The following is a 23610-nucleotide window of genomic DNA, read 5'->3' as shown; positions in this document are numbered from 1 at the left end:
TTTTTTCCCTATTATTGACAATGTTAGCCTTCATTTGGCGTTGGCCTTGCCACGCTGCTCTGCAACCTCCGGTGGCCGTTCAAGGCAACAGGGTGAGTTATCAGCCCTGGGCTGCAGGAGATCACCTTAGTTTGGCTGAAGCTGATCTAAGGTTGCACCTTGGAAATACAGAACATGTTTATGTAACATAGCTGGTGGCAGAAACTGCATATATATATTTTGCTTTGTAAGAAGTGCCTTTAGGAGCTGCATTAAATAGGCACAGTATTGCCACTGGAGTAGCACCTGTAGGGCTGAAGCACAAGGGGGTTGGTTGCAGAGCGTTTCTTTGCTAAGCAAACCTGCAGTAGCTAAATTTCCATTTTCCACACAGGAGTGAAATGCTTGTGAGCTTTCTAATTATGAAATGTAGAGTTATTTCAGGCAGGAACTAAAATTTCAGTAATTTAAGGGCGGGATTTTATATATACTGTCTTGATCCAGTGCCAGAGAGCACTGGCTGAGTGGGAGAGAAATGACATACTTAGTGGTCAGAATGACTAAACTGGTGAGACTTGAAAGGCTAATTCTGCTCTACACCATTAGAAAACTGGCAGTCCCTGCTTTTTAGTGACAGACTTTATTTTTAGCGTTGGCAGTTGATCAAGTACTGGACTCATTTCAAGCTCTTCTCAGATGGTACAAAGTATTAGCCTCTAACTGCTGTTGAAATAATGGGTATTAAAAATCATGTTGGAGGATGAAGATGACGAAAAGGAAGAGAGTAAAATGCTAATCTAGATTGGATTTTAAAGTCAGTCCCGCATGGCCTGTCTCTGGTTTAGAGCTGCGTGTTCTGGGCTGTGAATGCAAATGGCAAACCAGGCCGCCGGCTGCAGAGGAAAAGCTCGATGGAGATGGAAAATGCCTGTATTGGGTCCTGTTTGAATGAGAGGTGAATTAAGTGTAGGTTTCTATGATTCTGGACACATGGAAGCACAAGTAATAAGAGGCTGGAGAGGCTGGCGTAAGGGATTGATCCCTGTGACGCATTGCATAGTGAAATACGTGTGTCTTTGGTCTTTGCAGATCACTCAGTGAATTATCTTCATTCGTTTGCCAAAATGCTGTTTGATTAGAAATGCTAAATGAGGGGCAAATAGATGGCAATCCTGCATGCCTATGCCCGTTGTCCTACCAGACATAAAAGCAGGGCGATTTAACTTTCTTCCCATTTTCTTCCCATTTCGGTAACAGGGAGCGTGTGAGTGTCCAGCTGACCTTCTCTCTCTCTCCAGCGGTGGTTCCTCCTTGTCCTAGAGAAGCCGAGCTGGCGGCTCTGGCGCGCTGAGCCCCCCTCGCCCAGAGCAGATGATGTACCGGCCAGGGGGGAGTGAAGCGTGGGCTTCGGCATTCACTGCCAATACCATGGCTGCAGAGCTACAGGAGAAGTCCCGATAATTATAAAGAATTTCACAGACATTTAGCTAAGCCATCTATAGGCTGGTGCAGGAGATATTTACATCTACCTCCTTTTAAATCAGGTGATGTCCCCAGTGCACGTATAAAGGCGTGTAGAGTTTCCAAATGTGGCTTCTATTCAAAGCAGTTCTCCACCTGACATTCCGTGCTGCTATTTCATCTTGAAAATGCTACGTTCATGAAATAATTATGCCTTTGCACGTATTCCTCTCTCCCCTTGTGCTCTACTGGCTTTTTTGTTGTGCTAATCATTCTAAGAGATTTGTTGTTGGTTCCTTTTGATGACTGGCATGGATACTGCTGAGTACTTCTAGTTGTTGTGGGTTTGATTCCAATGGAAAAATCTGACATAATCCATATCTCTTTTCCTGCTTACATGAGAAGTATGACTCAACCGCTGTTAAAAAAAATGAAGCAACATAGCTAAGTAATCAGACGAGAAAATGAATAATACCCTCTTTATCTCATTTCCCTCCCTTTCCCCCTGCTCTCTTGAAGCAGAATTTACCTCTTTCTGCTGGTTCTCATACAATTGTGGCACAATAAGTTTTGCATAAAGATTTTACAGCCGGGTGTGTGGCACAGAAGTGCCCGTGCAGGATATCATAGCTGTAAGGCCACCCTAAAGCCGAGGCTGAGGAGAGAGAAGGGGAAGGTACAGGAGCACCAGTAAGAGCTGCTTGTTGTTACCCAGATCACTGGTGAGTGTAATCGGTGCTGCTGGAGATACAGGATCACTTGGAAGTGGAATTTTTGGTAGTGCCGGTTCTGACAAACGCCCCCTTAAGAGCAGAGCTGTGATCATGAGACACAATGGCAAGGTCATACCTTCCAGTGCTGACAGTCGCTAGCGGTGACAGTTGCAAGGCTATTTTGGGAGTGCTTTTCTCTTTGTTTTCTGTGAACTCCTCTCTCTGTGTTCCCAGATTTAACCCTGATGCTGTTCAGCTGTCATCGGGCTTGCCTTCGTTGCTGGAGCGCTGGCTGGTTTGCAGTATATGTTGACATCATATATTTGCTCTTACTTTGCATTCCGTGGAAGATTGACTCCCTTCATCTCCCGGCTAACCTTGTTCCATATATTTTAGACTTAGGACGGGAGAACAGTAGCGAAGTAAGTCTTGTCATTTAATCCCTTTGACTGTGACCTATGTGTTGTGACAGCATGACTTAACTGGCCTGCTAATTCTTCCAGCCCAGTGTGTTAACAGTTAATGTTGCTGCTGGTATCGGTGTCATCCTCCGGCTTGCAGTAAGTCTTTAACCGTTTCTAAAACTCCTCAAAAAGCTCTAGTTGCACTCATCATATAGCATAAGGTTGTGGTAAAGAAAAAACCATCTTAAGCGTCAAGTTAAGGAGCGACCTGGTAAATCTTGGCTCTGGGAGGTGTCTCCTGTGACCGCTGGTAGGTCGTTGAGGGTGGGATTCATCTCATCCTGCTGTGAATGGGTGGATGCTGGTCTGCAGGCAGTGGGAAAGGACAGGTACCCTGAGGGTGATACATCCCACCTGCTTAGACAGGCAACGCCCTCAGGGTCCATCTGTTTCTCCACACTTTGAAGATGTGGATGAAATAAATCTTGTGCGAGGCAGGGGAGCGTGCGGCTGGGGCCAGAGGGACCCTGGCAACCTGGACTTAAACCCGCGTAAGCTGTTGTGGGGTTCTCAGGTTGAATTCAAGGCTGCATTTGCATGCACACAGAGAGTGTTCTGCTTTTATTACTTTTTATGGCCTGTTTTCACTGCAGTAACTCTCTAGCTCTTCATTTAGCCCAAAGAAAACCTTTTAATCAGTTTGAGTGTGATGTGGATCTGTCTGATCCTGTCAAAAACAGTCCCACTGGTGGTGTTAGGAAAGGGTGTGCTTGGTTTGTATGAACAAAACCCACTTTTGTTGCCCCATATCTAATGCAGAATCTTTTGTAGCTCATGGGTGGTGCAGCCTCTGCCACCCAAATGAGTCTCGGTCAGGTTTCCAGAATGAGAACATCATTTGGGAGGAGAAGACTAGAGGCTTGGGCAAATAAAGCATCTAAGCAATGGAGGTGAGTCAGGTCTGGGTCAGAATGGCTGCGCACACATGACACAAGTCTGTGTGTACTAGTCCTTCCCTAGCATCGTGAAGTTCCCTGGATTTACAGAGAATAAATATGGGCGTCTGTGTTTGTGTGTGGAAATATGCACGTGCATACCTCCACACATCCACCACCTGGAAGGCTGGTGAGAAGCCACAGCGAACCCTGCCTGGGGACTAGAAGTCTCCTGAAGTGCCTTCCGACTGCAGTGGTTCGGTGGTGTGTATGTTGCTGGTCTTTGCCCGGCTGGCACCGGGGTGTGTTGAGAGCTGGGTGCTCTTTACACAATGTCAGACGGTCCCTGCTCTGAGGATCTCGTCGTCTGAAATAGAAACTGTTTCACCGTATGGAAGAATGGAGTGACTGTCTGGGCAAACTGACGTATGGAGAGGGGTCCTGAGGATCAGTGCAAGAATGCCATAGCGTGGATGTAGGGTTGTATGGAACAACCTCAGAGGTGTCTGTTAATATTTTGACTTAAGAGTTACAGAAATTGGGATCGGTGATGGAACAGAGGGAGACAAACCACGTCAGGGGAGGGCTGGATGTATAAAGAGCTTTGAAGAAGGTATATCAACGCTTGATTTCTGGGTTGGAAAGGAATTTGGTACAAAGAATTAATAATGGGCGTTTCATGAGCAGTCTGATTTAACAGCAGCATTTGCACAGGCCAAGAGGTAACACGCTCCTGGGAGGCTCAAGAGATGAATACTGGAGTAATTAAGAGGAGATGAAGCGTGGCCTGTACTGGTCTAGGGTCTCTAATACTTGATTAAAAAAGCCGGCATGTGTCTGACTAGCTAGTTTGTGTGTTGTATTTCCCGTCACGAGGGGAGCTGCCAAGTCTGACTTCTGTGTGACCCATGAGGACGGCTACCCGGGAATCCGACACAGGAGGATTACGAGATTTTCGCTCTTCTGCGCAGAGCAGTCACCGAGACAGGGTGCTGTCACAAGGCTGATGTATTCATAGGAGAAACACGTCACCCAGATGCCAAGCGTGTAGCCCTTTCTTCTTTTCCCTTCTTGCATCTTTCCTCCACATTGAGAAAATGCATAGGTTCTCTCTAAAATCCTGACCAACCAAGGAGGGAGCACCAGGGAATTAAATATAGCCAAAATTAAAACCACAGCAGTTATTACAGGTTTCCTGGCTGACTTTGATTCCAGGCTCTTGCACCCGCACTGCTGCTATTTCATTACGTGCTCATATGACACTGGGTGATGTGACATACTGTTTGTAAACTAAATATTTACTCAATGGGGCTGCATTTAGAAATGCAGCGTGCTCTCGGCCAAGTTCACCCCTGTTGCACGTGCTACTGTACGCGGTGCTACCACCTTGCGCGGGCAGACGGCAGCTGTAATGCTGGATGTAAGGCCGAAATGCCGACGAGAACCGTTCTGCCCGAAAGCAGTTGCGCTGAATGTTGTTTGTGTATTTATGTTAAACCACCGCAAGACTGGGTAAGTTGTGGAGAAAACAGTTGCTTTAACGGGGGTGCCTGTGACAGCGCTGATGCTGTGTGATTATTGCCACGGCTCCTAGGTTTGTGACCAGCCCCCTTTTCTCCATGGAGAGGCGAAAAGGTGGGGTTTTCTTCACTCAGCTGATCCCAGGCAACTTCTTAGGAATTTGTCAGATGGTTCAGTTGCTCCCCTCCCTGCCATGCTGTATATAGTGGGAATGTAACGCCAGTCGTAGGCTGGGGTTTGCTAAATGTGACGCGCCCCGTAGAAAGTGAGCAGCATTATGCTGTTTACACCTCGCTGGAGCTCGATTCTTGGTCCTGCGAACCCTTCAGTCTCATCCCGTCTGGCTCCTGTTACTCTCAGGTCTTCCTCTCTGTGTCCCGGGGGGATGCCCAGGAGATATGCAAACCAGAGACCTTGGCAGGCAGTCAGAGCTGTTGCGTTGCCGATGCCCGTCAGAAGTTCGACGGCGCTTGTGTGTTTCGGTATGCTCCGAGGAAGGAGCAAACACTAACAATGCCATTATAATAATGAGGTTTCATTCAAGATAAAGATCGGATTTTGTCTGGTTGTTGAACAAGCCTTGCCAGACGAGCAGAGTTTTGCAGAGTTGTTCTGTAACGTTTCCTGGTGTCCCCCGTTTTGTTATTGTAGTGTAAGCTTCATGCTTGAAAGAAGAATGCCTTGGCAATAGCTACTGGCAAAAAAAAATAATAAATGCTGCAGTGAATGTCCCTGGCTGCAAAGGGCTACACCTGTTATCCAAGAGGGGGAAGCTAATATGCCATATCTGCAAATTTTAGAAACTGAGCACTTCCTCCCTATGGAAAAACTGCTAAATGCTGGTCCCCTGCCAGGAGCTGAAGGAACACCGTGAGCTGTGGATGGAGTCTTGCCCAGCGATGCCCGGGATTTAAATCGGATGAGCCAACTTTCTTTGAGCGGTTAGTGGGTAATTCTGGCGCTGGATGCAGTTTGCATCGAAGACTGCTAAAACTGTAATGCATTAGTGCCATTCCAGAAGCACTCGGAGCTCACCGACTGCCAAGAAAAATACGAGGATGGCAAGAGATTAGCCTGCTGAAGATCTCCGATTAGAGGGAAAGATACTCACCGCAGACTCCCACCCTGTCTCCTCCCCCTGAGGGTGTATTATATCTTCCACAAAGAAAGATGATAAAGAAGGAATTAAAAATTTAGAGGCAAAAGTGCTGTGCTCTGTAGTTAACCTTGCTTTTAGCCTCTTCTACGCGTGTAACCAAGCAGGTGAGGGTCAGCAGTGCCTTAAATTGGAAAGAATTGAGTCTATCCACATGCGTATTTTCTTTATGCAAAGCAAATTTCAAGGGTATTTTAGGGGAGTGTTTCTTCGCGTTAAATAACTATCCACCCAAAAAACAATGTTACTTCTCAACCAACTTGTTTTGACTTTCTTTCCTTGGAGGGCAGGTGTCTGCTTTGTAATGTTGCTGGCCGCTGTAGTTATTCTTGCAATGTTCCCAAGGAACGCTGTATCAAATAAAAGAGGAGAACTTTGCATAGCGATAGATCCTCTCGGGTTACTAAACTTATCCTCTCTCCTAAATTTAAGGTTGGAGGATTAATAGTACTTAAAGGAGGACACATCTACCCCTTTTACTTCCTCTTTGTCCTCTTCTCCTTCCTCCAGTAACCTCAGGTAACCCAGTTTGCTTCAGCCATAAGATGAACTTTACCCTCTGGATCTCAGTGAACGCATTTTTCTTCAGTGCTGTTTCGCGGGGCTTCATTTTGGCAGATACGCACAATAAAGCGGGGATTTTCGGGAGGGGTATCAGCAGTCAGGGCTCTCAAAAGTTTCAGGTGGGCAGGTGCGTGCCCTGAGTACTTCTAAACGGTGAGAATTTCTGTTCCTTAATTTATACCTTGGTAAAATGTCATCTGTGAAACTTAATGCCATTACTATGTGTGCGAGTACGAATTCTGTGATAACAGAACTATCGGTTGATAGTGAAAAAGTATATGCAGAAATACACTGCAAGCCCTAAAAGCTGCCGTAGAAAGTCGTAACTTTTATACGTGTTTTCTAAAGTTCTCAAAGTTTAGAAGATCTTTAGAAATTACCAGTTCTTCTCGTTGTCCCAATTGTCGGCCTCACAATTATCGCTCTAAGAAGTGCGAAGTATGTCAGAGCATGTTCAGATGCGAGCAGTGTGTTCTTCCAGGGCGTCTGACTAAACCATGATGCCAAGAATCCCATGCCTGATAGTTCCTTACGTGCGACAACGATGAGGTTTTCAGAACCGAACAGGGGCTATTCACTACCTCTGGGTGTCGAATGCTGTTTTCCGAAACTCTTTTTCCCACCTCGCTTGTTCAAATCTTGGCCAGTAGAGTTAGTATTACGCGATATTACAAGAATGCAAAAAAAAAAAAATTCTTGCATTCGGATATTTGAGGCAGGCGAGAAGTCATACCTGCTAATGTTAACGCAGCCTCAAGTCATTGAAAAAACTGCTCGTGTTACTCAACTCCGTGCTCGTTTCTGTTCTTATGTGTCACTAACTAACACTAAAATAAATATTTGCCCAGCAGCGTCACATTGCTCGATCACGTAACTTGAACAGCAGTTTTTTTCATGATACAGAGGTGCAGAAGGGTGGAGTGGGGGTTATTTTTCTCAGCTATTAAAGAATACATTGCTGCTCCATTAAGGACTTAAGACACTTTTGCGCTTGACTTTATCGTTGTGGCGAACGCAAACTGCGAGCACGAAATGCGCTGTGGCTCCCTGGGGAAGCGAGCGAGCGCCTGCTGTTGTCAGCACCCATGTAGCTTTGTCACTTTGTCATCGTTTTATCTCTTCAGAAGCCAGGCGAGTCAAATTACTGCAGATTTCGGTGTAGGAACAGGTGGGGTTTGATCCCATTATCCCTTCTCTTTCCAGCGTGCATTCCACAGGAACCACGCGAGACGGGGCCAGCAGAACAACGAGGCCAATAACAGGCAGAAATTTAGAAGAAGGGCCGGGGAGGGGGGGGACACACACCCCTTTTATGCATCTAAACACACATTTAATTTTAGAGTCCACTATATCCAGTGGCTTGAGCAAGAACTGGTCTTCTCTCCTGGCCCATTCCCAGCATGCGCGGATGCAGTGCGTGTATTTGCACAGTTTAAATGATAAACAATGTAAATATAATTCTCTATCAAATATGCACAAGGCTCAATATAGGGACATTCTTCAGTCTAAATTTAGATTTACACGCAAACTGCAGGTAACGCTTCAACAAATACAGCAGAGCAGTTAAGTGTGCACAGGCATGAAAGGTCTACCTCGCTGCTTCCCCGGAGCCAGGCTGATAAAATTCTTCTTTGAGACTATAATTCTGTAGTCAGCCAGAAGCGGTTGTGCTCCAGAGAAACCACTGCGTGGGCGAACTTTGCTTGGCTATTCTTGGAGCAACATGCTCCTAGATGAAGTCAGTTTTATTGAAAAAGTGATCGATAGCAGTTGTGTTCCCACGTCAAAATGTAAATAGCTCATCAATAAGATTGTAAGTAATTTATTTGAGATGTGGTGGGGGAAAACTTGAAGTATATCACAATAAATATGGGTGGCAGTAAAATACAGATTAGCTCTGAGCTTTGCAGGCTCAGACTCAAATTCCCAAAAATTTGCTCCTTGAACTGAAAAGGGATTATTATGTTCCTCCGTGCATTGCGCGTTTTACCTTCCTGCCGCATTTGAATGCATCGTGGTGGACGTAAGCCACTAACGAATTTGTTAGGTAGTTTTGCAGGACTCTGGAAATCAGAAGTGTGTCCCTTTTAGAATATGTCTTAAAATGAATCGCGTGCACATTGGGCACAGGTTAGCTCCCTGTGTAGCTGGAATATTTGGCTGGTGTTTCCTACTCTCTTCACCTGCTGAGACTTCGAGGGAACATCTGCACTGCTGTAGCAGGGGGCGGGAGTTGCAGCAAGAAAAATCCTGATTAGATAGTAAAAAAAATTACCCATGGAGAGGCTGGTGAAGCACTGGGAGAGCGGCCGGGACCGGCCACGGAGACTCTGTCCCTGCAGTCAGTAAAAACTGGCTGGAGCAGGCCCTGAGCAACCTCATCTAAGATCAGATTTAGCCCAGCTTTGTGGAGGAGGTTGGACCGGATGATCTAAATAAAAGAGGACCAAGGAACAAACCTCGCTCCTGAGGCTGGTGGTAGAACCTGGTTTGCGTCCACTTTGCTCAGAGCTGACCGTGTCTTGCCCCATCATGCGTGGACCTGGGACTCCTCCAACCTCGGTGTGATGCTCTTCAGTCCCCAGTATTTTTGGTTGGGGTTGTTGGTTTTTTTTTCCAGTTCTAGTGCCTGAAATAATCTCAGCGAAGTCCCATAGAGCTGGGTTTACAGGATGAAGCTGTTTCGTTCCTGAGGGTGGGAGAGCATCGATGGACTATTTCTAGAATTATGCTTGTGCTTTTTCTGATCGATGGACTATTTCTAGAATTATGCTTGTGCTTTTTCTGGCAAAGAGTAAGATTAGACCAGTCTAAAACAAAGCAAGGAAAGATGCTTGCACTGCAGCACTGGCGCAGTCTGGCCGTGGGTGCGTGAGGCTGCTCCCAGGGCATCCTTTCCTGGCACCGGAGATGTGCCCGGCCAAGGAACTGCGCTAGGAGTTCGGTTTGTGGAGCATGCTTCCTTAGAGGCAAGAGGTGTCAAAGTTTCTGCTTTTACCATTCACAAGTAGCCTTTTGCGCAGCTACTTTTAAATAGGGCTGGAGCCCCTCTGCTGTGAGGACGGGCTGAGAGAGCTTGGGGCTGTTCAGCCTGGCTCCGGGGAGACCTTAGAGCCCCTTCCAGTCCCTAAAGGGGACCTACAGGAAGGACGAGGAGGGAATGTCATGACAGGACACGGGGTAATGCTTTCAAACTGAAAGAAGGTAGATTTAGATGAGATATCATGAAGAAATTCTTTGCTGTGAGGGTGGTGAGCCCCTGGCCCAGGTTGCCCAGAGAAGCTGTGGCTGCCCCATCCCTGGAGGGGTTCAAGGCCAGGTTGGACGGGGCTTGGAGCAACCTGGGCTGGTGGGAGGTGTCCCTGCCCAGGGCAGGGGGTGGCACTGGTTTATCTTTAAGGTCCCTTCCCACCCAAGCCATTCTATTCTATACGTGTGAGCCAAACAAATACAGGAGTAGCTCGTGTTTGCGGGTAACGGGCTACTTTGGGATTTGCACTTGGAGTAGCAATAGCAAGGGTTGGGTGTCCTGGCGTAGGGCATGTCTCTCCTTTGAGATAAGCAACGCAGCACAGATGATCGTGTTAGATAACACAGGATTGTCTCTTGGGGCGGAGTTGATTAGAGACAATTTCCTCATTTCCATTACTTGCTAGGGTAGGAATGGATAGTCGGTGCTGCTCGTTTTAGAAGAGCGATCATGTGGAAGTCATCTGACTGCTGTAACTGATAGATGTGCCCACATCAAGCTATATAAAAGAATCGAGTACTGTGATTTTGGAGAAATTTTGACCAAGCTGATTCTCTCTGTAGTAACGAGGAACTGGGTTTCTGCCCGTAGCTGGACGCGCAGTAAAAGCCCGTCCTTGTCCTCCTGCTCATGCTTGGTGCATCTCAACTGAGGCACATGCGTTTGGACGTATGTATTAAATTGCCAGCTCATCCTTAAATAGCAGCCTCCAGTGAACTGTAAATGCAACGCAGAACGTGCTGTAGCCGGGAATTTGAGGAAGGAGGAATTCTGCCCAACAGAAGCGCTGAGACTTGAAAACCTAGCTAGGTTTTCTTCTGGCAACTTCAAAGCCAGCAGGCTCCGTACGTGCAGGCTCTGGAATGAACGCAGCGGCTAATGAAGGGTTGTCGTTCCCTTCAGTAGCTCACAGGGTCCGTAGAGCTAACAGGGGAAGTAGGGCTTTGTTATACTCGGGAAAATGAATAGATACCGCTGAATAAAGAAGTTATTAACTTCTCTAAAATTCTGCTTTTGCTGTGGTTACATCTGTCAAGGGCAACATCCAGTATACAGACGGTCTGCTTCAGTCAGGCTTCTGCAGCTCATCCCCACCACTAGCGATACCTCATTTCATCCATTGTAATAACGTTATTTCATTGACATTTTGAGGGAACAATGTAATCGAAATAAATACATAGCTTGCCTTGCTTAGAGGAATTTGGTGCCATAACTAAAACTAATACAGATACATAACTCGACAGCACGGCCCCGCTCCGGGGAGATAACAGTGTGGGAGAGAGGAAGGAAACGGATCAATTGGTGAGAAGCAAAGCTTGGGCAGATTTAGAGGTTGCCCACCTGGGGACTCTCTGAGTTACAATTAATTTTCGAAAGTTCTGAAATTAATTTCTTTTGGTTCCCAAATTCACGCTACCTTAAGTTTTAAAGTGTGCTAGCTCTCAGCGTGGGAAATTCAGCCCGGGAATTACCTGCGGGCACTAAACTGCAAATGAAGGTTGTACACTTGATTTAACACTAATACCTTATTTATTTTTTTTTCTTCTCTTCCTCTTCAATCCTTCCCTCCCCCGTATGTCCCCCCTCCTCTTCTCCCTCAGGCCTGTATAGATGAGAACCTGGACATGGTGAAGTTCCTTGTAGACAATGGAGCCAACGTGAACCAGCAAGACAACGAGGGCTGGACCCCTCTCCACGCCGTGGCATCGTGTGGCTACCTGAACATAGCAGAGTGAGTGAGTTTCAGGCTATTCTGGGTATTTATCACACTTTATTTTCCACTTCAGAGCAGGTACACGGGCGATTGGTGCTCCAAGACTTACACAACGTCTTGGGAAGCCATGCTGAAAATAGACGCATTTCTCCTGTTACTGAATTCTTAATTTGTGAGGATTAAGGTGGAGTCTGCAACTGGTTGCCTTTTACTGATCCCATTACAGTGACTTATGATTCATTAGGTACTTGAGCAAAAATGCCGAGCAAAACGGAAGCAGGATGGCTGAGAGGCAGGCACGCTGACGCGGAGACGTGTAATGAAGCCCAGCTCTGCTGCTGCTGCCCGTCTTTGCTGTGCACTTCCGTCAGCGGGGAGCCCACATGGAATTTTAAGTGTTAGCTAAGAGTGATTTGGGATTTTATTCCTCTAACTGAAGACAATTCTGTCTCTGTACAAAATGTATGTTGGTGCAATTACATGCCTGTAGCTATTCTGGTGTAAACCCCACGTAGTAGATACCTGATGTGTTATAAAACAGTTCGAAGGGGCACTGCGCCAGCGCTCACCCTCGTTCGGAGGCTTTGCAAAGCGACTGCGTTTTCATAGAATCATAGAATGGTTTGGGTTGGGAGGGACCTTAAGGATCATCTTATTCCAGCCCCTGCCCTGGGCAGGGACACCTCCCACCAGACCAGGTTGCTCCAAGCCCCGTCCAACCTGGCCTTGAACCCCTCCAGGGATGGGGCAGCCACAGCTTCTCTGGGCAACCTGGGCCAGGGGCTCACCACCCTCACAGCAGAGAATTTCTTCCTAATATCTCATCTAAAGTTCCCCTCTTTTGGTGTAAAACCCTCCCCCCTCGTCCCGTGGCTCCCCTCCCTGCTCCAGAGTCCCTCCCCAGCTTCCCTGGAGCCCCTTTAGGGGCTGGAAGGTCTCCCCGGAGCCTTCTCTTCTCCAGGCTGAACCCCCCCAGCTCTCTCAGCCTGTCCCCACAGCAGAGGGGCTCCAGCCCTCCCAGCAGCTCCGGGGCCTCCTCCAGCCCCGCTCCAACAGCTCCGTGTCCTTCTGCTGTTGGTGCCCCAGCGCTGGAGGCAGCACTGCAGGGGGGTCTCACAGAGCGGAGCAGAGGGGCAGAATCCCCCCCTCGCCCTGCTGCCCACGCTGCCGGGGATGCGGCCCAGGGTACGGTTGGCCTTCTGGGCTGCAAATATTTTCCATTTTTTTCAAACTTTTTCATGTCAAATTTTCATCTTATGTTTCTGATTGTTGCGTGCTGTCTAACAAAAGGTGGAGAAGCGAATAAAAGTAACTGCTTGTTACTTAACCCACTTACAATTGGAGCATTATCTTCTTTTGTGTTTTTGTTCTGTTTCCAACACAAGATACTGGGCTCAGTTTGGACATAACCAGGTGAAATTCTGTGACCTGCCCTAGAGAGATTAGATAGTCTAGTGAGTACAAATGTAAAATACATATGAAAGAAGAGACAGTAAATATAACAAAATTTTGTCCGGTAGATGTTTAAAGCAAAGAAGTAACCTGCTGTAAGTGAGTCGCAACAAAGATTTGACTCTTCTCGGTGCAGTTTCTGATTCCAGGGTTTGAAATACCATTCTGCATCTGATCTGAGCATTCATTATGCTCACAAAGGATTAATAGTCTGTTTTTCCCAGGGAAGATACTGATACCAGGCTACTTGTGCACCAACAAGTTGCTCTGAGAGTTTGAGAGTGCTGGAATAGCTGTGACCAAAGAATAGGCAAACATAAATAGTAGTTTCCCAACTGAAATATTTTTTCTGAACTGAAGGCTTCATTATAGGTTAGAAGAATAAGGGAAAACAATAGTATTTCTCAAGACAGTAGTCCTTTACAATATATTGCAACAAAAAAAAAAATCTTCTGTGGTTCATTTATTTTTGTGTGTTGTACTCTTCCCAGAACAATTCTCAGCTCTTTGGATGATCGCTTATCAGTTTATTTTTTCTGCTTCCAAATACTAGTTCTTCAAATGAAAAACATTATTCTTTACTAGTCATACCATGCTTATGTATTTGGTCCACCACAACTCCCGAAAAGTTACCAAAATTTGAATACTGATAGCTATTTCTCAAAGGCATTGAAAGTAAATTTGAAAACCGAGCAACCTCGCCCTCCTGGATTTGTGCGTTTAAACAGATACTTCTTTTACTTCCCGGAATTTTGCTGCTTTCGGGGTGTCAAGCCAAAGAAGTCATTAGTTGGTCTTGACTGAACTTTTGGTATAGTTATAAAAAGACAAATGAAAAAATTGATGATGGCTGGGTTGTTTATTATTATAGTTGTTGGTAGTATTAGTCCTTTTTTTAAAAAAAATAATAGATCAGATTAGTGGAAGAACTAGGGGTACTGGAATAACTGTGGAGAAACAAAAACTGTCAGCCGCTCACCAGGGCAATGAACAATCAACTTTTTTAGTCTAGAAATTTGATAAGAATAAAGCACTCTTTTGGTAGCTGAACTTGAATGAGAAAGACAAATATTTTGTTCTGCTGCTTGACTTACTGTGGGGGTTGCACTGAAGCCTGCACACAAGGTCTAATACCTTCCTGGGGCTCTCATTCACGTAGGTACTTAATTAGTCATGGAGCCAACGTGGCTGCTGTGAACAGCGAAGGTGAAGTCCCGTCTGACATCGCAGAGGAAGCAGCCATGAAGGACCTGCTTCTGGAGCAAGTGAAGAAACAAGGTAATGGGGATTGGACACGTGAGAGTTAGACCTCTAAGAGTTTCTGTAAGAAAATTCTGTTGCCTTACCGTCTATGGGTGAAGAGAGCTGAAACGTGGTGCACAAGGCAGCAGACAAATTGTGCTTTGGTAGCAGAAAAGTGGAACAGATGCAGAAGGTTTGTGGTGTGCAGCCTCTGTCCTTGGGATTCTTCCAAGCAAGAGCCCAAAGTACCGACATTTGATTCATTAGATCTGTTTGCCTTTAAAGCGAGATTTAATTCTGACCTCTGGCATCAACGAAAGGTCCTGTTTCGCTAAGATTTGGTGATGCAGAGGTGAGATTTATGGCCCCGCCAAGAGTAGGGACCAGGAAATGAGTATTCCTGGCCTGGAGTGACCTGTGTTATCCTCATCCTTCCCTAGACTTCTGCAGCACATCTGCTGTGCCGTTTCCCCTTTCAGGTGTGCCCGTCCGAGGGGTGCTCTCTGTCCTGGCCCTGCAGAAACAGCGCTGGTAGAAGAAACGTCTTGGACAGCGTAACTTGCGTTAAAATTAAGACATGCTTCATAAGCGTGAAGTTTTCTTCATACTCATGATATCCATCTGTGAGCGGTTAGGTGCCTGTATATATGCGTGAGATGTTTAAATCCTAGTTACGAAGTTCATCAGGAATGTTTTTGAAGGATGCGTTTATGTCAGCTGTGTGGGAAGTGGTGAACTGAGGCAAACTGAGCTGGTACAGAGCAGACTGTCCACACTGGAGATCCACGGGCTGCGTATTCAGCCGTGAGAAGAGGAGGTGGCTGGTGGGATCTAATCGCTGTCCTCCACTGCCTTGAGGGAGGCGACAGAGACGATGGAGCCAGACTCGGAGCTGCAATGGGACAGGATGAGAGGAAGAAGTCATAGGTTTGAACAAGGGACGTTCTGACTGCATAACTGCATTTAGATACAGATAGATAGATATATATATAAAAAAATGTTTCCTAGAGAAGTGGTACAGTGTCGGAACAGGGACCCAGGAAATCTGTGGAATCTCCGTCATTGGCGGTAGTCAAAACCCAGCTGCATTCAGCTCTGAGCAATCTGATCTGGGTTTGAAGTTCCCCTCCTTTGAGCAGGGATTTGGGCTAGAGACCCCCGAAGATTCTTTCCAGTGTAGATTATTTACGGGTGCAGGTTGGCGTTGCGGTTATTTGCATGCTGGATCGAATCCCATCCTCTCTAACAGATGTATTCTGCTTGGCACATGGCGCTTACTTTATTTTTGAAGCTCTTTTCAGGTATAGTTAGGAAGGGATCAGTCCCTTGCTACTTTGCCAACCGTGTTGCGGGTCCACTGGTGAGTTTGTAGCTGTCCATCTGAGCGCTAGTTGTTGTTGGTGCGAGCATTCCTCTTGGAAAATGGATGCAGGATTATGTTCCTTCTGGTAAATAGAAACTTTTCACTTTCTAGTCTGGTGGTATTTGTGACAAGGTTGTTCTTATTTTCTTCCCCTTTGCCCTCCACTTTGAAATAAGCTTAAATAGCCCTTCTCCCTTATGCTTAGGCTGCTCACGGATTTAAAAAGGCGGCCTGTGTCTACAGTCAGCATTTGTTTTACTAAGCTGTCCGAACCGTGCCTGTCCCCTCTCTGCAGTCAGACTTCCTTGGATGCCCAGAAAGACAGAGATCCTTTCTTTCCAGCAGTGTAACTTGTCTCTCTTTAAAGTGGGTATCAAGAACTGCACGCGGTAATAACATAGTTGAAACCTCACAGGACATCAAGGCAGTAATTCTGCCTCAGCTGCAGATATTTTGCCTGACGCTTCTTGGGATTCTGCTTGGCTTTTTCATTGCTTCACCACATTAGCGGCATCCTGCTAAGATGCCCTGAAACAACCATCTGTCTCCACCGAGAAGCTCCCCATCGACACAGTTTAAAAGGATCGTAACTGCTGGAGTGAATGCGGTATAAACTTTAAATAAGCGTCCATCCAGCTCCGTAGCCTGTCTTCAGCGGCGGCGATGAGCAGACGCCCGCTGCAAACCGTAACGACAGGCCAAGTGTGTATGAGCCCCCTCCCAAACGCTTTCCCAGCCTCCGGCCGCTGTGCCTCCAGGAATTCCCGAGCCAGATGGGCTTTCTGTGTACTCGTGAATCCCCGTGGCTTTCTGTTTCATGAACTTGTGCATGTTCTTGGGAACTCCTGGCATGTATAGCATTATGTTTAATAACTACAAATTTGTCTGATCCTTGTTCTGAAGCGGTTGTATTTCTAATCTCTGCAATGTCCCGCAGTAGCGGGTTTCACAGTTCAGACTCTGCATTGATAAGTGTTTTCTTCTGTTCTGTTTTAAACCTAATGCTCCATAATTGAATTAGGAATCTTGTCATTCTTATACAGAAAGAACTAATCCACAGGGACTTTGCTCTTTAACACCCTTCTTGATTTTTGAGGTTTGTCCTCTTTCATATTTTGTCCTGAGTCAGCGAGCTCTAGTCTGGTGAATCTTGTACGGAGCCGTGTTGTACTTCTGACGGATACATCATCCTTCCCTGACCTCATTATCACGAAAGCTCCTCATACAAAACCAAGTCTAAGAGAGTTTTGGCTGTTGGTTTAGCGGCAACGAACGCAGCCCATCAGCCAAACCCGCATCGTGGCAGTTGTTTCCTGGGGTGGGAATCTTGTCCCTCTTGTTATCGGCAAGCCCCGTAGTCCATGTCTCCATTACACCAGATGTCTGTATTGACGAACTTACTTGATCCAACTTCATTTAAAGCAGATCTCTTAAGCCATCAGAGTAGATTTTTTTTACCTTCTATCCCCAAAATGATTTAGCATCCTGTTTTGTCAGAATCTGGTGGTTTGCTGCTCAGTGGAATTAACTAAATATTTCTTTGGCCGTGCCTGGCGTGAGTGACCCTGGCGAGTACAGATCTCTGTGTGCGGCTTGGAGATTGCACTGAATTTGGACTGAGCACACAGCTGGGGTCGTGCTGCTGTTGCAGGAGACGTCTTAGGACCATCTCTTCAGATCTTCACTATAGTTTGCTTCCTTTTGTTAAGCTGTTGTTTGTGACATGGTTATTGCCATCTGGGACACGGCGTATTTAGAGCACAGTCCTTCCACCCATAGCTCACAGATGAGCTGGTAGTTGGTGGGGCTGGTTTGCAACTGCTGCCTCAACTTTCCCGTTTTTTCAGTGAGACAGCTGTGAAGTCTCTGTCAGTGATGCAGGAGTTCTCCCAACTCCTAGAATATGCCTTTGCGGATTTTTTTGTGGAAGACTAAAAATAGTTTACTAATATTGCATAGCAAATGAAACATAGGGTAAGTTTAACAGGTACGTGGGAGCTTTCACTTGATAAATCTCTTTCTCTCTCCTTCGCCCTCGTAGGTGTAGACCTGGACATGGCAAGAAAGGAAGAGGAGCAGCAAATGCTGCAGGATGCCCGGCAGTGGCTGAACAGCGGGAGAATCGAAGATGTAAAGCAGCCTCGGACAGGTGCCACGGCTCTCCACGTTGCTGCGGCGAAGGGCTATTCTGAAGTCATGAGGTAGGAGCTCCTTCCCAGGGCTGATCCGTTGAATAAAGGCCGGTTTTCCTAAGGAACACGTCTAGCTTTATAGTTGAGAGAAACTTGTTTCATGCTGAGATTTTCAGGCTGCTGTTTCTGAAAAGGCTCTGTAGATTTATGTGCCCAACCGTAGTGGTTCCCCTAGAAATACACAGGGACAGAAGATTCCTTTTCATACCTTTGGGCCTTTAAAGTGACGAAAACGTTTCAGAGAGTGAAACATAAATTAGAAGGTTTAATTTTCGCTATTAGAGTAATAGTTTTAGGCCTGGCAAGTTAAACAGTATTAGGGGATAAAAGTATAATTTCAGCCTACAAGGCGTCAATACATGCTGCGTGACGATCGCAAACGCCCCGGCAGTTTACGTGACTGGTCTAGCGGAGAAACACAGTGGCCATCCCCCTCTCACTGTCCCCTGCTCCTCCAGCCGTCGGCAGTGACCGAGGGATTCCGACACCGAACAGTTCTGCTTCTACTGCTCTGGCTCTAACAAGCTTATGAATATAAATTTGCCCAACGTAGTGTTCCCTGGCAATAAAGCATTAATATTTTTACAGGTAAGGTCAAGTTAAGGCTTCCAACAATAAAGCTTTCTTCTCTACTCTTTACGTACAAGTGGAGCTGCCCATAGACATCACCAAGGTCAGGGTCTCTATTGCCCACATTAAAATCCTTTCGGGAAGCGTTCCTCTCTCTTGATCCTGAATTTCCTAGTTTTAAGTGGCGTAACTTGACGTGTATGGGCTGTTTCTTATCAAGCTCTATTAATTTTGTTGTTCTCCATGTTTCCTATTTGTATTCATTCATTAGAGCTTATAATAGAGTTATAAGCTGTCTGTGCCTGTACCGTGCCCAAGAACACAAATCTAACACAGCTCATGTGGAATAGAAATGTAATACCTGCCGAATTGGAGGTGTTGGTCCTGTGGACTTTCAGTGGAGGGTTGTATGTCCAGTACTCGTCACTGCAGGCTGCACGCAGCGTTTGCAGGGTGAGCAGTTCTGGATGGCGACGGCTACTCCTTGGCTTTAACTGTTATCATGATAAACAGATCTCACGGAGAGCTAACACTGTTTCTCTCTTGTGTATTTTATGGCCACCCCATAAGTTCAAATACAAAGCTTCAGTGACTTAAAGCAAAGGGGCTGAAAGCCAGGAGCTCACTAACTCTCAAATGAGACATGGAATTTGTCTGTGACCTTGAGTCTCTTAGCAGCTATGTTCCTCCCTTTTGCCAGCTGGAAAATCAACATAAAGTCAGCACCTAATTTAAAATTTCTTTCACAGAGGAGCGCACTGCTGCTATAGGGTGACTGTGTTTTATTTAGCACAGTAACGCGTCGGTGTAAAGCTGCAGGAGTTTCAAAACTGTTGGTGCCATTCTGGGGTTGTGCTGGATTTCCCTTGTGCTGCAGAAAGGTGGCTCTGGATGGCGGCAGTTCCCACGATGGCAATTTTCAGGAGCAGTTTTACTGGACTTGCAGAATTCCCTTGGGATGTTCTTCATTATTTAGCGCAGCTTGGATAGTAGTAATTTTTGATACCTGAGCTGCTCAGTACTTTCATCTGACGACTGGCGTACCGGCGTGCGTGTGTCTCTGAAGCTCCAGACTACGCCTGGCTCTCCTCTGTTTGCTCTGGTTTTCAATATTGGAGCTCCGGCTGCTGTGCACCACTGGTGCTCTGGTCGAGATGAGAGCGCATGGAAGGTGCACAGCAGTAAATGTGATGCCAGGGTGTTCCCAGGCAGGCTACTTGGGTAAGACTTGCTTTAATTGTGCAAGGACTAGCTGCAAGCATTTTGGGTTGTTTAACCCCCATGTGGGTTATTTAAGTTAGAAATTTCTCATCTGTCAATCCCAGTAATGTCACTGCTTCCGACCTGGCAGTCCTGCTGGTATCCTCTCCTTATGGAGCGTCCCTACGGTGTGGCCATATCGCTGGTAGAACCAAGACTGATCCCCAGTCACCAAATGTCCTCTTCACACCAGGTGCTGTGTGTGGCCCCTTGGTCTGTAGAGATGCTGGTGGTAGTGCCCGGGCGAGTCTGGTGTCTCTTGCCCACTGGAGCTGGAGTTCTGACTGGGTCACCGATGCCGGGTTAGAAATTAAGATGTTCTCCCAGTTTAGGACATGCTGAAAGGGAACCTTATCGGTTAGTCAGATTCTGGCAGGTTTTACAGCAATGTCACTTTTCGCTTACTGCCCTTTTCTGTTCGAGTTGTGAGCACATCGAGTGGGATGTTGCGTAGGTAAACAAAGAAGTTAAACTACTTGTAGAATCATAGAATGCGTTGGGTTGGAAGGGACCTCTAAAGGCCATCTAGTCCAACCCCCCTGCAGAAGCAGGGACATCTTCAACTAGATCAGGTTGCTCAGAGCCTCATCCAGCCTGGCCTTGAATGTCTCCAGGGCTGGGGCCTCCACCCCCTCTCTGGGCAACCTGGGCCAGTGTCTCACCACCCTCAGTGTAAAGAACTTCTTCCTAATGTCTCATCTAAACCTGCCCAGCTCTAGTTTAAACCATTGCCCCTCGTCCTATCGCTACATGGCCTTGCAAACAGCCCCTCCCCGGCTTTCTTGTAGGCCCCCCTCAGGGACTGGAAGGGGCTGGAAGGTCTCCCTGGAGCCTTCTCTTCTCCAGGCTGAACCCCCCCAGCTCTCTCAGCCTGTCCCCACAGCAGAGGGGCTCCAGCCCTCGGATCATCCTCGTGGCCTCCTCTGGCCCCGCTCCAACAGCTCCATGTCCTTGTGCTGAGAGCTCCAGAGCTGGACACAGCACTCCAGGTGGGATCTCACCAGAGCAGAGCAGAGGGGCAGAATCACCTCCGTCGATCTGCTGCCCACGCTTCTTTTGATGCAGCCCAGGATGCGTTTGGAACCATGTTACCTACTCTGTGGCTCACGGTGTGAACCCTTCTGTGTCAAGAAGTCATTCTCGGGCGGGCAGAAATCAATGTTGCTTCTTTCCCCAGACTCTTGATCCAGGCTGGGTTTAATTTGAACGTCCAGGACAACGACGGCTGGACGCCGCTGCACGCTGCCGCGCACTGGGGGGTGAAGGAGGCCTGCTCCATCCTGGCAGAGGCCCTGTGCGATATGGACATCAGGAACAAGCTGGTCAGTACCCACAGAGGTTGGCACAACTTCTACGATGCATTTTATAGCCGGATGAGTATCAACTCCATTGCCTACTGCTTGATCCAACACCATGACAGAGTTACACGGGGAGCAGTTCCAGCGTGTCCACCGGGGCGTGTAAAAGCGTTAGGAAATAAAGAATCTTGACTGTCGAAAGGCAGAAAAGATTTCAAGCATTACTGGAAAAAAAATCAGTGATTAAACTTTAGGACCAAGGCTGTAAGAAAGGATGGGGAGTAATCTGCATCTTCCTCTTTTAGTGTAATCCTGATAAATTAAACAACAAAAAATTGGAAATGCAAAACAATATGCCAATATGAAGGTATAAGGCACTGAAACTAGTGAACATTGAGAAACTGGCAGCTCCAAATCCTTCCTGTTCTACTGTCTTGGTCATTCCAAGGGAAACTGAAAAATTGATTCAGGTTTGTGAGAAATGAGTAAAGAGAAATAGGATGGAAGGGAAAAAAAAGGAGAAAAAAAATTCCTCTTCCATCCTGATAGTTAGAATTTTTTCCTTGAAGAGCCCCTGGATTTTCGAGAGGCGACATGTGCGTGTGCGGGGTTGTTCTTTGTGCTCCCCTCCCTGCCGCGACGCCCAGGCGGTGTCTGTGAGCCGCTTCCTGCTGGAGCAGATTCAGCTGCTCCGCGGCTGCTTCTGGAGGAGGAAACGAGGTTTGTGCTTGGAACAGCAGCGGGGAGCGAAAGCAGGGAGGAGAATTTGATAAGCGAATTGAGGCCCTGGATGGTCTGAGCACATCTGTCTATACTGGAAACTGATGTTCTGCAAGAAGGAGCCATTTTCGCGTGGTGAGCTCTTTGGCATCCAAAATACGGGGAATCTTTTTTTGGTTTAAGTGCCATCAGGTGCTTTTCCAAAGTGTTCGGAACGTGCATGGGTTTTCTCTAGACCTGAAAAGGAGCGGGCAGAGGTGTACGTGCTGCATTACCTGCTCCTTCCAGTCAAGGACTGGTACCTTGCTAGGGCAGATGGCCAAGGCAACCTGTACCTGTTTGGTCCCTGGCCATCAGGTTTCATTATGTGTTGTTAATAAAACAGTTATTATAGCTTTAGTTATGGTGAAAACGTAACTGATTTCTTGTTTTGTGCCCCAAAGTAACTTTCCTCATTTGCTTGATTTTGTAAATGCCCGTGGTTTGGAAATGGCTCCCCAATTTTTTGTCCTGCTGCTCATTGCCGATTTCAGGAGGTTCAAGTACACGGTGATACAGTCGACCAGGTTGATCGCGTTCCTTCTCAGTACAAGAGTGTCCTTTTTAGAAACCTGGAGACGCAAATACATTAGTGCTGGCTGTTGGGTTTGAGCAGCAGCAATCGGGGAACTGCGCTTCCGTGACGGCAGTGCTCTGATCATGGATTGAGCCATGGAGCTGCCATGGCTGTCGCATGGCTTTCCCTGCTCGGGAGTGAAACAGGGTACGTTACTCAGCGTGTGGGGAGGAGGATGTGGAGCGTATTCCCTTTTGTCCTTCACTGTTAAATAGCACTTTTTTGAATATTAACACCCAGCCATATCGTATCTCCTCTTGTCTTCTCTTACCGCGTCAGGGCCAGACGCCGTTCGACGTGGCTGACGAGGGGCTGGTCGAGCATTTAGAAATGCTGCAGAAGAAACAGACTGTGGTGAGTGCCCGGCAGATCATTTTCCACCTCTCCAATTACCTTTTCACGCACGGGTGTTCTCCAAGACATATGGCGTCAACAGACGCACAGAGCTGAGGCCCAGCTATCTTTTTGTTAGTCAGTTGGAATCTTTAATTACACCAAGATTTTTAATAGCTAGAAATCTAGAGAACTGGATGACTGCATGAAGAAGGTTCAGTAGCGTGCTGACACGCAGGATTGTGTAAACCGGTCAGGAATGTCTAGGTCATCTTTGGAATTATTATTCCGTAGCTGCTGCGTTAGCTGGCAGGCTCTCCAGCACCAAACTGCTCTTTTCTTAACGAGCGATTACCCAAGTCAGCTTTGTCTTCGCATCTAAGGAAATACGCTGTCACGGTTGAGAAAGAGATGTTACCATGTCTGCCTCCTTACAATAGGGAGAGTCTGATTGAGTGAGAAGAAATTATAAACTTTGGGGAATTCTGGACTAAAAAAATTGGTGATTTCAAAACCGTATTAAATTGCCATTTCATAATGCAGTGGAGACATTGGAAGGGGTTGTAAGCAGAAAGCTGGCCTAAAAAAGGAAAGCAAAAATATATCTTGATCAAAGTAAAGCCAGTCGTCAAGCCAGAAATTTGTTTTTCTGATCGCATTTTGTCCTTTTTCGTTTGGTCTACTCCATTATCTCATTTGGGTGCTTCCAAAAACCAAAGCAACCTTCTTTAAAAAAAAAAAAAAAGAAAAAGAAAAATCAGAAAGTATCATTTAAAATGTTGGATTCGGAAACAGACATAATGAGAGCGCTGCTGATAAAACCCAGGGAAGTATTTTGAGGAACTGACAATGTGGGTGGTAGAACTC

The 23610-nt window shown here is 46.7% G+C and overlaps 1 protein-coding gene across 5 annotated transcripts in view; it reads left to right on the top strand.

The window, feature by feature from the left end:
* PPP1R12B (protein phosphatase 1 regulatory subunit 12B) overlaps positions 1-23610 on the top strand; it is a 135127-nt gene that overhangs the window by 23725 nt on the left and 87792 nt on the right. For all 5 annotated transcript variants that reach the window (XM_063356807.1, XM_063356808.1, XM_063356809.1 and 2 more), the window contains exons 2-6: positions 11585-11715; positions 14309-14427; positions 17796-17955; positions 20954-21098; positions 22690-22764. In XM_063356807.1, the coding sequence (XP_063212877.1) occupies positions 11585-11715; positions 14309-14427; positions 17796-17955; positions 20954-21098; positions 22690-22764 (630 nt within the window). The remainder of the gene's footprint in view (positions 1-11584; positions 11716-14308; positions 14428-17795; positions 17956-20953; positions 21099-22689; positions 22765-23610) is intronic.

The sequence above is a fragment of the Chroicocephalus ridibundus genome, chromosome 20 (genome assembly GCF_963924245.1).
Source record: "Chroicocephalus ridibundus chromosome 20, bChrRid1.1, whole genome shotgun sequence".
NCBI lineage: Eukaryota > Metazoa > Chordata > Aves > Charadriiformes > Laridae > Chroicocephalus > Chroicocephalus ridibundus.
This window is presented reverse-complemented; position numbering and strand designations above follow the sequence as displayed.